We start from the raw sequence: 15065 nt of genomic DNA, 5'->3' as shown, positions 1-15065 counted from the left end.
CAACAGCATCGCACTCAATTGTACAGAATCGCATTCCTCTGTTAGGCCCAGTCTCTAGCGGAGCATTGTGTATTTCGGTGGCTATGATGATCCGACAGTCTTTGACCTACAGGGAGCTCATCCAAGATCCATCTTGCTTCTGCGGCTCTGCATCTCCGATCGGATTTGTGGCGCATATCAACATGTACGATGACGCTCCTGATATCGGCCTTTCTATAGTCCCGAATCCCCGACCACGTTGCGGCTGTTGTGACCCTGGTCTGTGAAATATTCTGTCTGAACTCCATGATCCTTGACCATAGATCTGGTCTTTCGGTATATGCACATAGTGACGAGTCTTGTTAGTGCCCAGGTCGCTTCAGCCATCATCAAGCGAAAGGAACGCTGGCAGATTGAGATGTTATGTCGAGTGGATGGTCATATACAATATACATACAAGTGTAACGACCACGTATCTCTATGATCTAACACAGTCATTACCATGTCTCCTGTTTATACCGGCCATCTTTCTCCATCTGATCTAGGTACTCGTTCGCCTTTTCCAGTTCCATGTGACCATATTCCCGAAGCACATCTGACAGTGCCTCGCGAACTCCTTTAGGCATATTTCCAGAAGATCCACAAACGTACACCTTGCCCCCGTCTCGCTCGAGAATCTGGTAGACAAGACTTGCTTTCTGGCGAATCAAGTCTTGGACGTAAGTCTTCGGCTTGTCTTGGTCGCGCGAAAACCCGGGAAACACGGTGAGGCCTTCGACTGCAAGGTCCTGCCACTCATCTTCGAAGAAATAATCGGCCTTCTCATTGCGGCATCCGAAGAACAGTACACTGGATTGTTTCGAGTTGTTTTCCTGTGCCCATTGTACGCGCTCATAAGCCATCGATCGCATCGGCGCGACGCCTGTGCCTGGGCCGATCATAAGCACAGGTGCATCGACTTCGTCTGGGCTCACATTCAAGTAACCCGGCTGGATCGTGAGGCTGAGTTGCTGTCCAGCCTGCAATGTTGCGATGTACCGGGTGCAGACCCCATAGCGCTTCCGTAATTTGATGATGGGATTGGGAGGATTCGCGATCGCTACAAGCAATTGCACTCTGGTATTACCATCTTCGAAGCGTTTCAAGATACCTCCGCTTGCAATGCTGAACTGGCGGCCTCGCATGACTGGGATTATGTTCAAAGCATATTCCCACGGAATCTTGACGCTCGGGAACTCAGGCATGATCTCCAGAATGGTTCGTTTTGGGCGCGTTGTGTAATCCCATAACTCATCAATCAGCTCGGGGTTGGCCAGCTCCAGGATACGTTCCTTTTGGTAACCCTCGTCCTCGTTCCCGTTTTTAGTGAAGTGAGCCAATGAAGCGAAGAATGTCCTCCGAGGTATGGACAGTATGTCCAAGTAGTTTGCTAGGAGCTCGCGCATGGTGAAGGCTGTTTTCGACGAGTCGAGATATCTGAGAGGCGAGGGGGGATATGTAGCTAGATCCGAGACCTGCACAGTAGGAACAAGCTCCAGAGACGTATCAGCCATAGATTGCCAGCCCATACAATCAATAAATTGATCCACATCCTTGGGGAAGTTTTTGGGGTATACGACAGCAACAGCGCCAGGTCCATAATCGATGTTGGAAGGCACACGACAATCCAGGAGTCGTACATCTTGACTGTGATCTGGAGGAGTCAGGCGAGTGTTCGCTATGAGGTCAGCAGTAACACTGTCTCGTATTGGTAGAAGGTCACTCGCTGGCGGAGTCTCCAGAGTAAGGACTTCAGAGGAGGTTCCAGTTTTCGGTTGGTTATTGGCGCTAGCGTCAGTCCTTGTGGCAGAAGCCCGTAGGTACCACTTTGGCTCCAGGAATACGTCCTCGGGGATAACATCCTGCCCCTCAGGCAAGGGGAAATGCTGTAAAAGTCCTTGCTTCAGATCCACGATCCATGCACGAAAGTCGCCGTTGTGACCTTCCGGGTGTTGCTCGTTGCCTTCGCCACGCTCAGAGAACAGTTGTGCGCCCAGTTGCAGCATACGATTGTGTAGCATACGATGAGCGACATTGTACTGTGGATACGAGCTATCACCAAGACCAAAGGTGGTGAAGTTGACGCGCCTTAAAACACCTGGACGAAGTTGACTGCTCAACAAGACTTTCCAGAAGGAACGGGCATTCTGTGGGAATTCGCCTTGTCCAGTGGTCGATATAGCGATTATGACTATAGTATGCTTGAGCAGATCACGCTGTCGAAGGTCAGAGAGTGCACGGCTAGAGACGACAGAATGGCACACACTAGTTCTATCGAGTCAAGATCTATGACAGTAGTATCGAAACGCAGACGCTCAGTCAAGCGAGCGATCTCTTGGGCTACATCTTGTGCATTGCCTGTCTCGGAGCCATACAGGATCAAGGCAGAGCGTGGCCTGGCAACAATTTGTCTGAACTGGTCAGAGCAGTCCTCGTGGAAGGTGCGTTTCTGACAATCACCTTCTTGCGGGAGATTGTGAGGCCAATGTAGCATTGTGCCCGGAGACACCATTCTGAAGAAGTGTCATGCAGAGAAGGCTGTTGTCGCGTGACGGACTATGCTGCGGCAGAGGAACGGAAACGGTCGTGAGAGGAAAGTGAATCGAAGACGGGGTTACAAGCACGAGTAATCCCAGCCGCGAGGTCAAGCAAAGCAATCAACTCACCTCACAGCCAGATTCACGACTGAGAGTGTTGGCTCGACTAGTGAGGCGACTTCGGACTTCGAAGGCCTTCCTTTCCCCAGCCAGAGCGGCCTGCGAAGCTACGCCAGCCAAGGCAAGGACGTGGACCCTGCTTAGAGCTGCTACTTCCGAAATTCCACCGTGGCCAGCGGTGCCAAAGTCAAGCCAGGTTACGAGACAACAACACCTTCCATTAACACCACCTACCTCCAAACAAAGTGATAAACTTGTCACTCTTCCCTCATCCCCAACACCACGAATCGGGCACCTAGCTACCCAGAACTCTCCCTCGTCAAGCCAGTTTCCTCCACAACAGGCGGTCTCGACAATCCATCCAACCTCCCCAGACCTCACAGCTCCAGCGTCATCTACAACCCAACGTCATAATGTCTGTCGAAGCTGCCACCGCCCAAATGGCAAACACTACTATCTCCGAGCCCACCTCAACTGCCGAGGGCGCTTCAGTCGGAGCCGGCGGCGACAAGCCCATCAACGCTTCCCAGAACGAGGCCGTCATCGCCAGCGCCGCCGAGGGTAGAAGACTCTACATTGGAAACCTCGCCTATGCGACCACTGAGGGAGAGTTGAAGGACTTCTTCAAGGACTACCTTGTGTGAGTTTCTTCGCCCTTTTCTCTTTGGTCTCCACCCCCTGACTCTGGCTACAGTGAGACAACTTCCATCCCCACCAACCCTCGCACCACTCGTCCTGTTGGCTACGCCTTCGTTGACGTCTCGACCCCCTCTGAGGCCGAGCGCGCCATTAGCGAGTTGAACGGCAAGACCATCCTCGACCGCAAGGTTTCGGTCCAGCTCGCCCGCAAGCCCGAGCCTGCCCAGGAGGGTAACGAGACTGCCGAGCCCGCTCGCCGCCGTAGCTCTACCCGCGGTCGTGGTCGTGGCCGCGGTCGCGGTGGCCGTGCTGGCCGTGGTCGCGTAAGTCACAACCCACAAAAGCCATTCTGATCAAACGCTAACCATAAGCACAGGGTCGCAACGCCGAGGGCCAGACCACTGACGCACCCGCCGAGTCTACCGACGGTCCTACCAACATCCCCGGCCAGGTCCTTCCCTTGACCGATACCACCAACGAGGCTCTCTCTGCTGCTCCTGGTGACAAGGACGCCATCACTGTTGACCCTAGCAAGGCTGGCAAGACTGATGCTCTTCGCCCCCGCAAGCAGCGCGGTCCTCCTGAGGACGGTGTTCCCTCCAAGACCAAGGTTATGGTTGCTAACCTCCCATACGACCTTCGCGAGGAGAAGGTGAGCTTTCGGAATCCAAATTTGTCGCGTGACCACCTGGCTAACGTTTTTTGACAGCTTCTCGAAATCTTCGCCGAGTACAAGCCCACCTCAGCCAAGATCGCTCTCCGTCCCATCCCCCGTTTCATGGTCCGCAAGCTCCAGGCTCGCAACGAGCCCCGCAAGGGCCGTGGCTTCGGTTTCGTCACTCTGGAATCCGAGGAGCTTCAGCAGAAGGCTTGCTCTGACATGAACGGCAAGGAAATCGAGGGCCGTGAGATCGCCGTCAAGGTCGCCATTGACAGCCCCGGCAAGGAGGACGAAGACCCCAACGCTCCCATCGAGGGCGAGGCCGAGACTGATGGCAAGCCCTCGACCGCCGAGGGATCTGCCAACACTTCGGCTGCCGTGGCCGAGTAAACGAAGTTACCGAGCATGATGGGCCGAGCACATCTGGATGCAAGGCCCTGTTCCAAAACACGACCAGAAGCACCAAGCATTACAGCGGCCGTACAAAACGCAGCATGAACTGGGTGCGCCGTCAAGTTAACTGCGGACCTTGTTGAAGCCGGTTGCGCAAAAGATATGATTTTCCACATGACATTTATATGGCCTACCATTCCCTCTCTATTCTGCATGGTAACTTGACGACCATCGAATATGTATTAGTATGACGAAAGAAAAGCGATCATGATTCATCTATCTTTTTGTTCAATGAGTTCGTATGTGCATTGTGACAATTCGAGGCTTCGAATCTAGACCTTGGCATGACTTGAACCAATGGCGACAAACAGCTGATGGACAAACCAATTACAAGAGTACTCCGTACATTTGCGCCTGTTAGACGGAGCGTCCGGAGCAAGGACTGGCGAGCGAATCAAGCCGAGTGTTGGATGAGGACCCCTCATGAGTTGTGCAAGCCAGCACAGCACAGGTGAAAGCCGAGGTCGGAATCGGCTGCCAAACTTGCTTGTGACGGCGGCGGATATTGACTGTCCATCCCAAGTTATTTCGCATCACTCTCCAACACAACATGTCTGGTCTACGAATCCTGGTGCCGGTCAAGCGCGTCATTGACTATGCTGTCAGTCTGCTCGTGTACTCGTCTGCGTCGTGCAAGCTGTGATTGACACCGTCTACAGGTCAAGCCTCGAGTCAACAAGGCCCAGACGGCCGTCGAGACAACCGGAGTCAAGCACAGTATGAACCCCTTTGACGAGCTCTCAATCGAAGAGGCCGTCCGCATGCGCGAGCGCAAAAGTCCCGTCGAGGACATCCTCGCCTTCTCCGCCGGTCCCACAAAGTCTCAGGATATTCTGCGTACGGCCATGGCTATGGGTGCCGACCGCGCACTCCACGTTGTCGAAGAGAAGACCGAGTTGGAGCCTCTGAGTGTCGCCAAGTTGCTCCAGAAGGTTGTCCAGGACGAGAACCGCAATCTAGTCATCCTGGGCAAGCAGAGCATCGACGACGATGCCAACCAGACTGGTCAAATGCTTGCTGGTCTGCTGGGCTGGGCTCAGGCTACCCAGGCCTCCAAGGTCGAGGTCGAGGGTGACACATGTACCGTGACCAGAGAGGTTGACGGCGGAGTCGAGACATTGCGTGCCAAGCTACCCATGGTCATCACCACCGACTTGCGATTGAACGAGCCGCGCTACGCCAGTTTGCCAAACATCATGAAGGCCAAGAAGAAGCCGTTGGTCAAGAAGACCATGGAGGACTATGGCATCGATCTCACCAAGCGACTCAAGACTGTCAAGGTCACCGAGCCTCCGGCGAGACAGGGAGGTGGTAAGGTCGAGGACGTTGACGGCATGATTTCCAAGCTCAAGGAGTTGGGTGCGCTATAGAGAGCATGTAACGAGCTCGATCTTGAAACGATACCAATGTATTTGTTCAGACATGAAAATGTAACTATCTGCTTCGACCTAGTTTCTGTTTTGACTGCACGCACCTACCAGTCACCCCAGGTGTCATCGCCAGACTTTTGCTGTGAATCTGAAGGCTTCTTCATGGCGCTTGTGCCTATACTAGACGAAGCTGCTTTCTTCTGTGTCGCAGTCTCACCGGCAGCAGCAAAGTCATCCCAGAAATCCTTCTTATCGTTCGTAGGACCCTGAGGAGCTTCACCGAAACTGTCCCAGAAGTCTCGCTTGTCTGCTGCTGGACCCTTGGCTGCTCCTCCCCTTGGAGCCAATCTCTCATCACCTTCGACAAATCGGTTGAAGGTCTCGGCGGCCGTCTTTGTGCCTGTTTGAAGACCTTGACCTAGTTGTGCTGCTGTCATGCGTGCCTGAGCAGCGAGATCGGCTTCTGCCAGCTGTCACGATGTCAGTACTAGGCAACAGTGACATTGATATGTATCATGACGACAAACCTTCTGCATGTTGGGCTTGACCCACCCGTTGTAACCAGTCTGTGCTTGTTTGGTCACAGTGCTGCTCAACCAACCAAAGCCCTTTGTCAGAGCAGCAACGGGATCCTTTTGGAAGTCGTCGACACCAGGAATTGAGGTCGAGTTTGAAGAAGATGGGGGAGCGGGTTCACTGCCAAAACCGGCGTACTTGCCGCCCTGATTAGGAGGCAGAGTGTCAGATCTGTGTGCATTTTCGGCGCCCATGCGGGCAAAGTAGGCTTCGTTCTGGACCTTCTGCGAGGGTGGACCGGTAGACGAGATAGCCTGGGGAGTTTGACTCCTACTGGTGGTAGCGGAGGTAGCGGGCTTTGCGCGAGCAGCCATGCCACTGCTCTTTGTGCCTGGTACATATTCCTTGCCCTCGACCTTTGCGGTCAGACGCTCTTTCCACTCTTCACCAGCATCACTGTCGTAGCGTTCCTGGATGGTACATTCGTCAAAGGTACGGCCCTGGAGAGCGTTCGATTCGTGAGCATCGAAGAAGTCTTTCCATGGCTTGTTGCCGCCCTTGGACATGCGCTCGACCTCCTGGACCTTGAAGGAGTCCATGGTGATTGAGCGTACGAAGGAGATGTGGACACCGAGGGAGCGATGGGTACCAGAGCAGGACAGACAGAAGAAGATGCCGAACTTGGGAGAAGCCTTGGAAGAGTGTGAGCGGCAGGCTGGCTAAGCTTCTCGGAGGGATATGATTGGCATACCCATTGCGGGCTGGGGGCGCCGCAGTCGACACAGCGGTTGTTCTCGTTTGTCTTTTGGATGTCTAGGAGCTTGCTCTTTGTTTCGGGATCAACCTGCACACATTGTCATTGGCACAATGGCAACCCGGACACGGAGCAGCTAGCTGACCTCCCACATTTTGTTGCTCATCTTGGAAGTGAAGGTGGCTGTGCCAGACCCGGAGATACGACTCGCGTGTGTTGTGTTGTGAAAGAGATAAGGTAGAGCGAGAGGGTGAGGTAGTGAGCGGACAATAAACGTTATCGTGGTCCCCGTATGTTCGATAGTCCCCTTGGTCGCATCTCGACGCTCGAAACTCACGTCATTGCCAAGGCCAGCCTTTTTGTCTACCATTTCTCTGCCCTCACTAAGTACTACTCTCTCTACTCGCACAGCCAATTTCCGTCAGTGACCAGTCGACGCAACCATGGACTATAGCCAGCTTACCGTCGCCAAGCTCAAGGATGAATTGAAAGAACGCGACATCCCTAGCACCGGCCTCAAGCTCAAGAAGGACTTTATCGATCGTTTGGAGCAGCACGACCTGGAGAACACTTCCGCAGAAGACCCTACGTCTGCTCAACCTGCTGATTCGGATCCGCTCACTACCACCGCTTCAACTACTGCGACGCACCCTCCTACTGCTACCGATCCTCCTGCTTCCACGCTTTCACTACCAGTCACCGAGCACAAGTCAGAAGAAGACAATGTGGACCCCGCTCAAGAGACAACTACGGTCCTTGCTCCATCATCACCCAAGCCTGGGGTCATGGACCACTCACCAACCGCCGCTAATTCTGAGCCTGCCACACTGGAAGAGTCTGCCTCAGCCGACGCTAAAAAGAGAAAGAGAAGCAGTCCCAGTCCTGATGAACCTCAAGACCTTGTCCACAAGAAGCTGAAGCAAGACACTGAAGGCGGCCAAGATGCTGTCGAGAGCGACGTAGCTATGCCCGACGTTCCACTGGAGCAATCCGACATCACCCTTCAGCCCATGTCCACCAGCGACGACTTGACCCAGCCATTCATCAACGACCAAGACAAGCCCAGATCAACACGGAGTCCCAATGAGCGTCGTTTCAAGAACCTCATCAATCCTGCCGAGTCCGATTCCGTCCAGCCCGCATCCGAGCCCGCCGATGTTGCTGTATCTCCTGCGATTCACCCTGCCACTCGTGCTCTGTACATCCGTCATCTGGTTCGTCCAATCAACCCTAGTGCCTTGAGAGATCACCTTGAAGACATTGCCAGACCTCCGGACCATTCTGACACATCCGCGTCCTTGGTTGAAGAATGTTATGTCGACGCTCTTCGCACACACGCCTTTGTCCTGTTTACATCCATCTCTGCTGCCTCCAGAGCACGAGCTAGCACCCACGCTCGAATCTGGCCATCAGAGCCCATGCGTAAGCAACTATGGGCAGACTTCTTCCCCGAAGAGCGCTTCCAAGAATACCTTGATACTGAGCGGGCAAGCGGTGGCTCAAAACCTAGTCAGGCAAAACGCTGGGAGCTTGCTTACAATCCCCTCGATGACGGTGTTGATGTACAGCTTATCGAGGCAGGTCCTGCTGTCGTTCACCGTGCTTCGACGCATGCTGGCGCACCAAATGCTCCTCCCACTGGGCCAAGGGGCAGCATGTCGAGCGGAAGACGTCCTCCGTTTGCCCAGGGTGAACAAAGACGTCCCTCGTTTGCTCAGAGTGAACAGAGACGTTCTCCTCAGCCTGTTCTCGCACCACCACCTCCACGTCGCAGCTCGAGGGTAGTCGAAGAAGCCACCGCCCCTTTCCTTGAGTTGGACAAGCTCTTCAACTTTACCTCAACCAAGCCAAAGCTATACTGGCAGCCAGTAAGTGATAATCTCGCCGATGACAGGCTCGACGAGCTCGATCGTGAGACCAGTAGAGACTGGGATCCACGAGCCGACATGAAGAGGAATGGTGACTCGCTGGGTCGCGGTCTCGATCAGCTCAAGCGGTATACCTTCGAGGATGGCGATGTTCTTGTCGATGGAGGTCCAGAGTTTGGAGGAGGTAGAGCATTTGCGCGAGCTGGCAATCGTGGACGTGGTCGAAGGAACGGAGATAGATACCATGGGCATTAGAAAGCGCCCGTCCCAGGTAGGCAGTCCATATAAACCTTCGCTCCTCTGGAAACTCCATCATCGTTGCTCTTTACCTTTCCAACCCGTGTATCGACGCTTGACCTCTAAAAAAATGCTCGAGCACTGGTGTTGTCGGATCAGCCACGTCGAAGTCTCTCGTTGAGCGTAGGTGCCACGCCATAGCAATGACGAGCAAAAGCCCATCTGCAACGGCAAACACGCATGCCACGATTACTGAAGAGAATATTCAAGCGTCGAGGTTCATCTTCAGATTTTTGTTTCTCCAAATTGTTGTCTTTCGAGAAGCTCACTGGTTGTACTGTTCCTACGAGAAGCAGAGCAAGAGCATGTGACTCCCTAGCCCATTCAAGTTAGCTGCGATGTGTTGGCAACAGATTGGATCGAAGCGAACAACTTCCTTGGCTCATTCAGTGGAAATGGTGATCTACGTTGATGTTTTCGAACAGTGTCTCTTGATGCATCAATGGAGAACATGTGCGTTTACGGTCGAGATGCAGTCTCGAAAGAGTCATGTAATTGGATGAGTTGCATTAATCGGACCAGAAATTCATTCATGTTGGAGCGAAGAACTCCAGAGGACAACGTATAACAATATGACACCGGCGACTTGCATTCGACGTATTTGGGGAAAAACTGCAAACACAATGGGTTCGCACGGGTCAAAAACGTGGAATAACTGTTGTTGTGGATTGCTTTTTGTACAGATTTTGGTATCTACCAGTCGATGACGTTGAACTCCTGAAGAAGCCCTCTATTGTGTTGGTAATAAATATAGGGAAATAGGGGAAACATGGCATTCCCCACCCAAACGCCCGCTAATGACCCGTAAGATAGATGGACAAGAAAAAAGATCTTCAAGAAGAATAAAGGAGAAATATGTGTGCACATGGTCGCGTGAGGCGGTGTTAATAAGTGTAGGCAGTGAAGCCATTAGTCGTCGACTGGGTCTGGGTTGGTGACACCTAAGGGGCGGGAGTAGTCCCTTTGGTCCTGCATGGTGCCGATGCTCGCGCGACTGCCGTTCATCTCCCAATGCTGCATCAGGGCTGCAGGATTGAGCCGTTGATCATAAACAAGTGGACGACTGTTACGTCTCTCACCGTCCGGGCTGGTGGGAATAGGTGCAGTCGATTCGCTGCCATGGTATTTGTGGCCGTTTGCCGAGTCGTCGTGGAACTTTTCCGTATCGAGACCAGCGCCCATAGAGGAAAGCAGACCAGTCTTGCTGAGGACACTGGTGTTACGCTCCATCCTTCTTCGAGCGGAGGAACCTGAGCTGGAACCTGACCTAGGAGATTCTGGATCGGATGCCTCGGTTTGTTTCCTGCGCCATAGGAAGAATGCTCCTGCCAGAAGAAGAGCGACACCAGCAACAGAACCGATGACAGCGCCTGCCACGGTTCCACCAGAAACACCTTTCTGCTCAGTGTCGTTTAGTGACCCGGCACCGGGAGTTACAACAGCGGTACTTGTGACAGTTTGGGTCACAGGACCGCCTGAGACGGTGACTACACGAGTACTGACGAAGGTGGTGTGGGAAAGCGAGCTGGTATCGGCAGTAGAAGAAGAAGGACTGCTGGTTACTACAGCTGCTTGGGTAGAGGTAAGGGACAAAGATGTTGATGTTGAAGATGGTGTCGATGATGGTGTGGTGGATGAAGGCGTTGAAGAAGTCGATGTTGATGAAGTCGAGGAAGACTGAACGACTTTCGTTAGCACGGAAAGCAGACGAGCAGGAGCACAGCAGAAAAGCAAGCGTTTGATAAACAAAGAGAAGTGGGGTAGGCGTACAGGTGTGACATAGGATATGACGACCGAAGCACTCTGCTTGACGGTCACGGTGACAGGCACAGAGGTGAAGACGGTGCTATCGCTCTGGACAGAGGAAGAGACCGGCGCGGATGAGGGAGAGGGTGATGAGGTGGTTGTCTAATCAGACATGCGGTTCAGTTGTTTTGCAGGGCAGTGGGGGGATTTATTTGCAAGTGGTGGAGAAGCACATCCAAGGGAGTCACGTTGTGGCTTACCGGTTGCTGCTTTGAGGATTGAGCGGCACTGCTTGTGGAGCTGCTGGAGCCTGAACCTTGAGTGCCTGAAGGGCTGAGGTTGAGCTTGATGTAGCCGTACAGACCACTGTCCTTGTCACCACAACTCTCGTCGGGATAACCAGGACAAGGTTGACTGCACTGCGAGACGTCGAGCTGATTGGCAGGAGCGTAGTTTGAGCACCAGCATTGCTGGTACTGGACGACGGCAAAGGCATAGTTGGCGGCGCATTCTGTCTGACATGCACCATTAGACTGGTAGATGTTGGTCACTGCATGCAAGTCAGCAGGGTGGCATACATGGAGCCGCAACATGAGACATTGTGCTCAGTGCTCAATCATCAGTGCTCACCAGCGTCATAGTCGGATCCGGTATTTTGGCTCGAGCAATATTCCTGGCTCAGAGCGTGAGCGTGTCGCCAGAAGTTGGACATGAGAGCCAGCGGCAGCAGCAGAAGTTTGCCATTGCGAAGGGTGCCTCGAGACAACATGATGATATGGCAAATGCCAAGACAGCGATCGAGGGGACTTTGAGGGGCCGGTCGTCAACAAGTCACACTGCAGCGACAAAGCGGCTTGCAGCGACTTGTTCTTGGGTGGTACAGGGATCTTGGATGCGCAAACTGTCGATCGAGCGGACGCGCAGCGAAAGAGAGTGAGTGACTGAGTGTCGGACGTCGTCCAGGCTCGTCGCAGAATTACAAAGTCGAATCGTCGGAGTGCGAGCGGCTTGGGCACATTTCCATCAACTGTCCTTGGCCAGGGGGAGAGCTAGTGCGCGATGCGTGTCCAGACAGGGTCGACGACTGAAAGGAGCAGCGAAGCAAGGACCAGAAGGGCAACGAGAGAAGAGCTCCAGCTGTGTGCTGACTGCCTAGGTATGGGTTGTAAGTGGAGAGAAGGGAGGAAGAGCTAGCTCAGGTAGGTAGCTACGACAAAACAAGAGACGCCAGCAAGCAAGCAACCAAGCAAAGCAACCAAGCAAACGAGGCACAAAACCGCACACAATGTTATTGCAGCCGTTGGGTAATAATGTTGACTCGCCTATTTGCAAGGCTCGAGTCGTCGAAGCCGCTAACCAACATAGCCAAAGTCTGTCACCTCTCTTGATTGTGATTTGCGCTCACCCGGCCCGCTGTTTCATCATCTCGAGCCCCGCTGCCAAACAGGTTCGCCAATTTCTTGTCACCTCGTCATCCGCTGAGACATGTCCAATCGACCCAGAGCCTTTGCTGCCTTGGCTTCCGCTGTCCAAGATGCACGTCTGATCTGCCGCCACGCGTGTGCTCATCATGCTTTCCTGCTTGTCCGCCGTGTCACTCTTTCTCGTGGACAACCTTCGCAAAACTTGCTCACCTAATCACACCAACGGCTTGATAATGCAACCCACAATTGCCTCCTCGAGAGCTTGATTTCGCTCCTGCTACTGTATCTGCTTCATGCACCTACGATCCATAACGACTAGAGACGTTTGAGCACAGACGCTCACAATCTAATGCCTGCCTACAGCTTGGCCTTTCCACCCTTGACGCCCTCGACAACCTGTCCACTCAGGAGGAAGTCTGGGTACTCCCATGTAGATCCCGGTCCGCCTGCGTTGACCCTCCAGCTGCCTCCGTCCACGACCACCGTCGAGCCATTGACAAAGTTTCCTGCATCAGAGAACAAGTACACGGTCGCGTCTGCTATGTCCTTGACCGACCCCAGCCGGCCCACGGGAACCCTCTTTGCCGACTTTGCAACGCTCGCAGGATCGCTCTTGGCCAATCGTTCCATGCCCTCTGTGCCGCCGATGGGACCCGGTGCAATGACATTGGATGTGACGCCTAGTGGCCCATATTCGATGGCCACCGCATTCGACAGAGAATCCACGGCTGCTTTGGCGGCTGAAACATGAGTCTGCAAAGGCAGACCGGTATAGTGGATTGTTGCCGAGACGAAGATGACTCTGCCGCTGGTAGTGCTGCGCTTGGCGCTCTCGACAAGGTAAGGCAGGGTTGCTTTGACAGTGTTGTAGCTGCCGAGGACATCGATATCGATGACGGACTTGAAGGCATTGGCACTGAGTTGTGACAGTGGCGCAAGGAAGTTACCCGCTGCGCCAGCAATTACATAGTCGATTGAACCCAACTCTCTGGCTGTTCTGTCTGCAGCGTCTTGAAGAGCCTTGGGGTCGCGAACGTCGACTCCGGCGATTGCAAGCACACGAGCGCCAGGGCGGGCTGTAGCAATGTCGGCGGCCATTCGCTCCGTCTTCTCCTTGTTGCGGCCAATGATGGCAGCAGAGGCTCCTAGATGGACAAGAGCTCTGGTTTGAGCGCTGCAGATAGAACCAGCACCACCTGTGCAGAACAGAACCTTGTCCTCTGTTAGAAGGGCTGGTTAGCATTGGGCGGACTCTCTTCCGATCAGCATGAGAACACACTAAAGAGGCCATCTTTCCAAGCGTCGCTCAAATAATCTTTCTTTTGTTGCGGCATGTTTACAGAGGGTTTTGTTTGTGTAGTGTGGAGCGATCAAAGGGGCAGTGGTGCGACGTGGGTCTCGCGACTACAAAGAGGGGAGAAGGAAGAGAAGCTGGAGTAAGATCGTGTTTAGATGCAAGGTCGTGTCAGGGCCAGCTGGACGGCACGAGGCTGCCGAGGTAGACATGTTTCAGGGCCAGACCACCGAGGTGAATAGTCATCAGTAGGAATGCTGACACGAGACGAGTAAGTTGAGCTACAGTACGAGTAGACTACACTGGCGATACCGAGACTGTGGCTTCCAAGCAGAGTGCAAGTAGGCAACCAACACCAGAAGCCCAAACTCTGGATGTGGGTGCGTTTCTGTGTTTGCAAGGTGCAAAAGTCAGTTGTGCTTGTGCTCGATGCAGGGACGTTGGAGTGTGGAGATGCACGGACGTGACGTAGATGATGGTATGGGGAGAGGTGAAACGCAGACACAGGCCAGACAGACGACGACACATCGAGTCTGCTGCAAACCATCTGCCGATTACCTCACAATGCCCTCCACCATCTCCGCATCCAAGTTTGTGGGCACGACGAGTCTGGGTCTCTTCACCGTGAGCCTCAAGCCTCTCTCTGCACAGTCGACTTGGTCAGTCAACTGACATGGATCTATTCGAGTAGGGCGCCTCGTACGCGCTGGCCACATTGTCCATACCGTCGCTGCTCGCCCTCCCTTCAGCAAAGCCCGCCCACCATGTTCTGGTCTCGCTGAAACAGTCGGCCTCCCTGCACTTGCGCTCGCTTGCCGTCATCTCAGTCCTCTCCTTCAACCTTGCCTACGCTCTTTCGCCAGCCCGCGCTAGACACCCCTACCTGCTCTGGACTTCTCTCGTCGCCGGTCTCGCTGCTGCCTCGGACCTCATTCCTGCCGAATCACTTCCCTCTCTGCATCAGGACGACGTCAATGGCGAGACAGTCGAGAAGGCTGTCAAGTCCTCCCAGACCCGCGAGCAACTAAGAGCTACCATCGGTTTCGCTGCCTTCGCCATGGCTGTCATTGGCATATGGGGCGACGGTGCTTGATCCACGTCTCGGTCAGCGCCGCCGTAGCCTTCGCGAGAACCAACACTTGCGTCACGGCCTCCAGTGCCTCGAGCTCTTGAAATCATGAACAGAAAAGGACACTGTGTTTCACGGTTATGCAGAGATACGTATCTATTGTAATGAACAGCAGCTTTACAAACACTCGCATGCTGATCTCAATATGTCACTCGCCCGTGCAAACCCTCCACTCGAAGCTTTTCCTCGTACGCTCGTTCGTCATGCCTGCTGCCGGACATCTCCCATTCTCCAGTGAT

At 53.8% G+C, this 15065-nt stretch overlaps 8 protein-coding genes across 8 annotated transcripts; 4 read left to right on the top strand and 4 right to left on the bottom strand.

The window, feature by feature from the left end:
- Nucleotides 1-476: 476 nt before the first annotated feature.
- Nucleotides 477-3087, bottom strand: M436DRAFT_74835 (NADPH dependent diflavin oxidoreductase-like protein 1; the record flags this gene model as incomplete). The annotated part of the gene is made up of 3 exons (XM_013569888.1): nucleotides 477-2234; nucleotides 2285-2478; nucleotides 3075-3087. The coding sequence occupies 3 exons, from the start codon at nucleotides 3085-3087 to the stop codon at nucleotides 477-479; spliced, it is 1965 nt and encodes a 654-aa protein (XP_013425342.1).
- Nucleotide 3088: 1 nt separating this feature from the next.
- M436DRAFT_51785 (RNP domain protein) lies at nucleotides 3089-4365 on the top strand (the record flags this gene model as incomplete). The annotated part of the gene is made up of 4 exons (XM_013569609.1): nucleotides 3089-3315; nucleotides 3370-3637; nucleotides 3691-3966; nucleotides 4024-4365. The coding sequence occupies 4 exons, from the start codon at nucleotides 3089-3091 to the stop codon at nucleotides 4363-4365; spliced, it is 1113 nt and encodes a 370-aa protein (XP_013425063.1).
- A 613-nt stretch (nucleotides 4366-4978) lies between these two features.
- On the top strand, nucleotides 4979-5798 carry M436DRAFT_65880 (electron transfer flavo protein subunit beta; the record flags this gene model as incomplete). The annotated part of the gene is made up of 2 exons (XM_013569796.1): nucleotides 4979-5029; nucleotides 5088-5798. The coding sequence occupies 2 exons, from the start codon at nucleotides 4979-4981 to the stop codon at nucleotides 5796-5798; spliced, it is 762 nt and encodes a 253-aa protein (XP_013425250.1).
- Nucleotides 5799-5902: 104 nt separating this feature from the next.
- M436DRAFT_74797 (ArfGap-domain-containing protein) lies at nucleotides 5903-7234 on the bottom strand (the record flags this gene model as incomplete). The annotated part of the gene is made up of 4 exons (XM_013569887.1): nucleotides 5903-6268; nucleotides 6326-7006; nucleotides 7066-7158; nucleotides 7214-7234. The coding sequence occupies 4 exons, from the start codon at nucleotides 7232-7234 to the stop codon at nucleotides 5903-5905; spliced, it is 1161 nt and encodes a 386-aa protein (XP_013425341.1).
- Nucleotides 7235-7511: 277 nt separating this feature from the next.
- M436DRAFT_65878 (uncharacterized protein) lies at nucleotides 7512-9191 on the top strand (the record flags this gene model as incomplete). The annotated part of the gene is made up of 1 exon (XM_013569795.1): nucleotides 7512-9191. The coding sequence occupies one exon, from the start codon at nucleotides 7512-7514 to the stop codon at nucleotides 9189-9191; it is 1680 nt and encodes a 559-aa protein (XP_013425249.1).
- Nucleotides 9192-10142: 951 nt separating this feature from the next.
- M436DRAFT_52372 (WSC-domain-containing protein) lies at nucleotides 10143-11748 on the bottom strand (the record flags this gene model as incomplete). The annotated part of the gene is made up of 4 exons (XM_013569711.1): nucleotides 10143-10910; nucleotides 11004-11141; nucleotides 11240-11529; nucleotides 11610-11748. The coding sequence occupies 4 exons, from the start codon at nucleotides 11746-11748 to the stop codon at nucleotides 10143-10145; spliced, it is 1335 nt and encodes a 444-aa protein (XP_013425165.1).
- A 1012-nt stretch (nucleotides 11749-12760) lies between these two features.
- M436DRAFT_52461 (NAD(P)-binding protein) lies at nucleotides 12761-13737 on the bottom strand (the record flags this gene model as incomplete). The annotated part of the gene is made up of 2 exons (XM_013569730.1): nucleotides 12761-13621; nucleotides 13681-13737. 2 exons carry the CDS (start codon nucleotides 13735-13737, stop codon nucleotides 12761-12763), a joined length of 918 nt encoding a protein of 305 aa, XP_013425184.1.
- A 524-nt stretch (nucleotides 13738-14261) lies between these two features.
- Nucleotides 14262-14790, top strand: M436DRAFT_65875 (uncharacterized protein; the record flags this gene model as incomplete). Its single annotated transcript, XM_013569794.1, has 2 exons — nucleotides 14262-14321; nucleotides 14389-14790. The coding sequence occupies 2 exons, from the start codon at nucleotides 14262-14264 to the stop codon at nucleotides 14788-14790; spliced, it is 462 nt and encodes a 153-aa protein (XP_013425248.1).
- Nucleotides 14791-15065: the final 275 nt, after the last annotated feature.

This window comes from Aureobasidium namibiae, assembly GCF_000721765.1.
Source record: "Aureobasidium namibiae CBS 147.97 unplaced genomic scaffold scaffold_14, whole genome shotgun sequence".
Classification (NCBI taxonomy): domain Eukaryota; kingdom Fungi; phylum Ascomycota; class Dothideomycetes; order Dothideales; family Saccotheciaceae; genus Aureobasidium; species Aureobasidium namibiae.
Note: the sequence above shows the minus strand (reverse complement) of the source record. Positions and strands in the feature narration are given on the sequence as shown.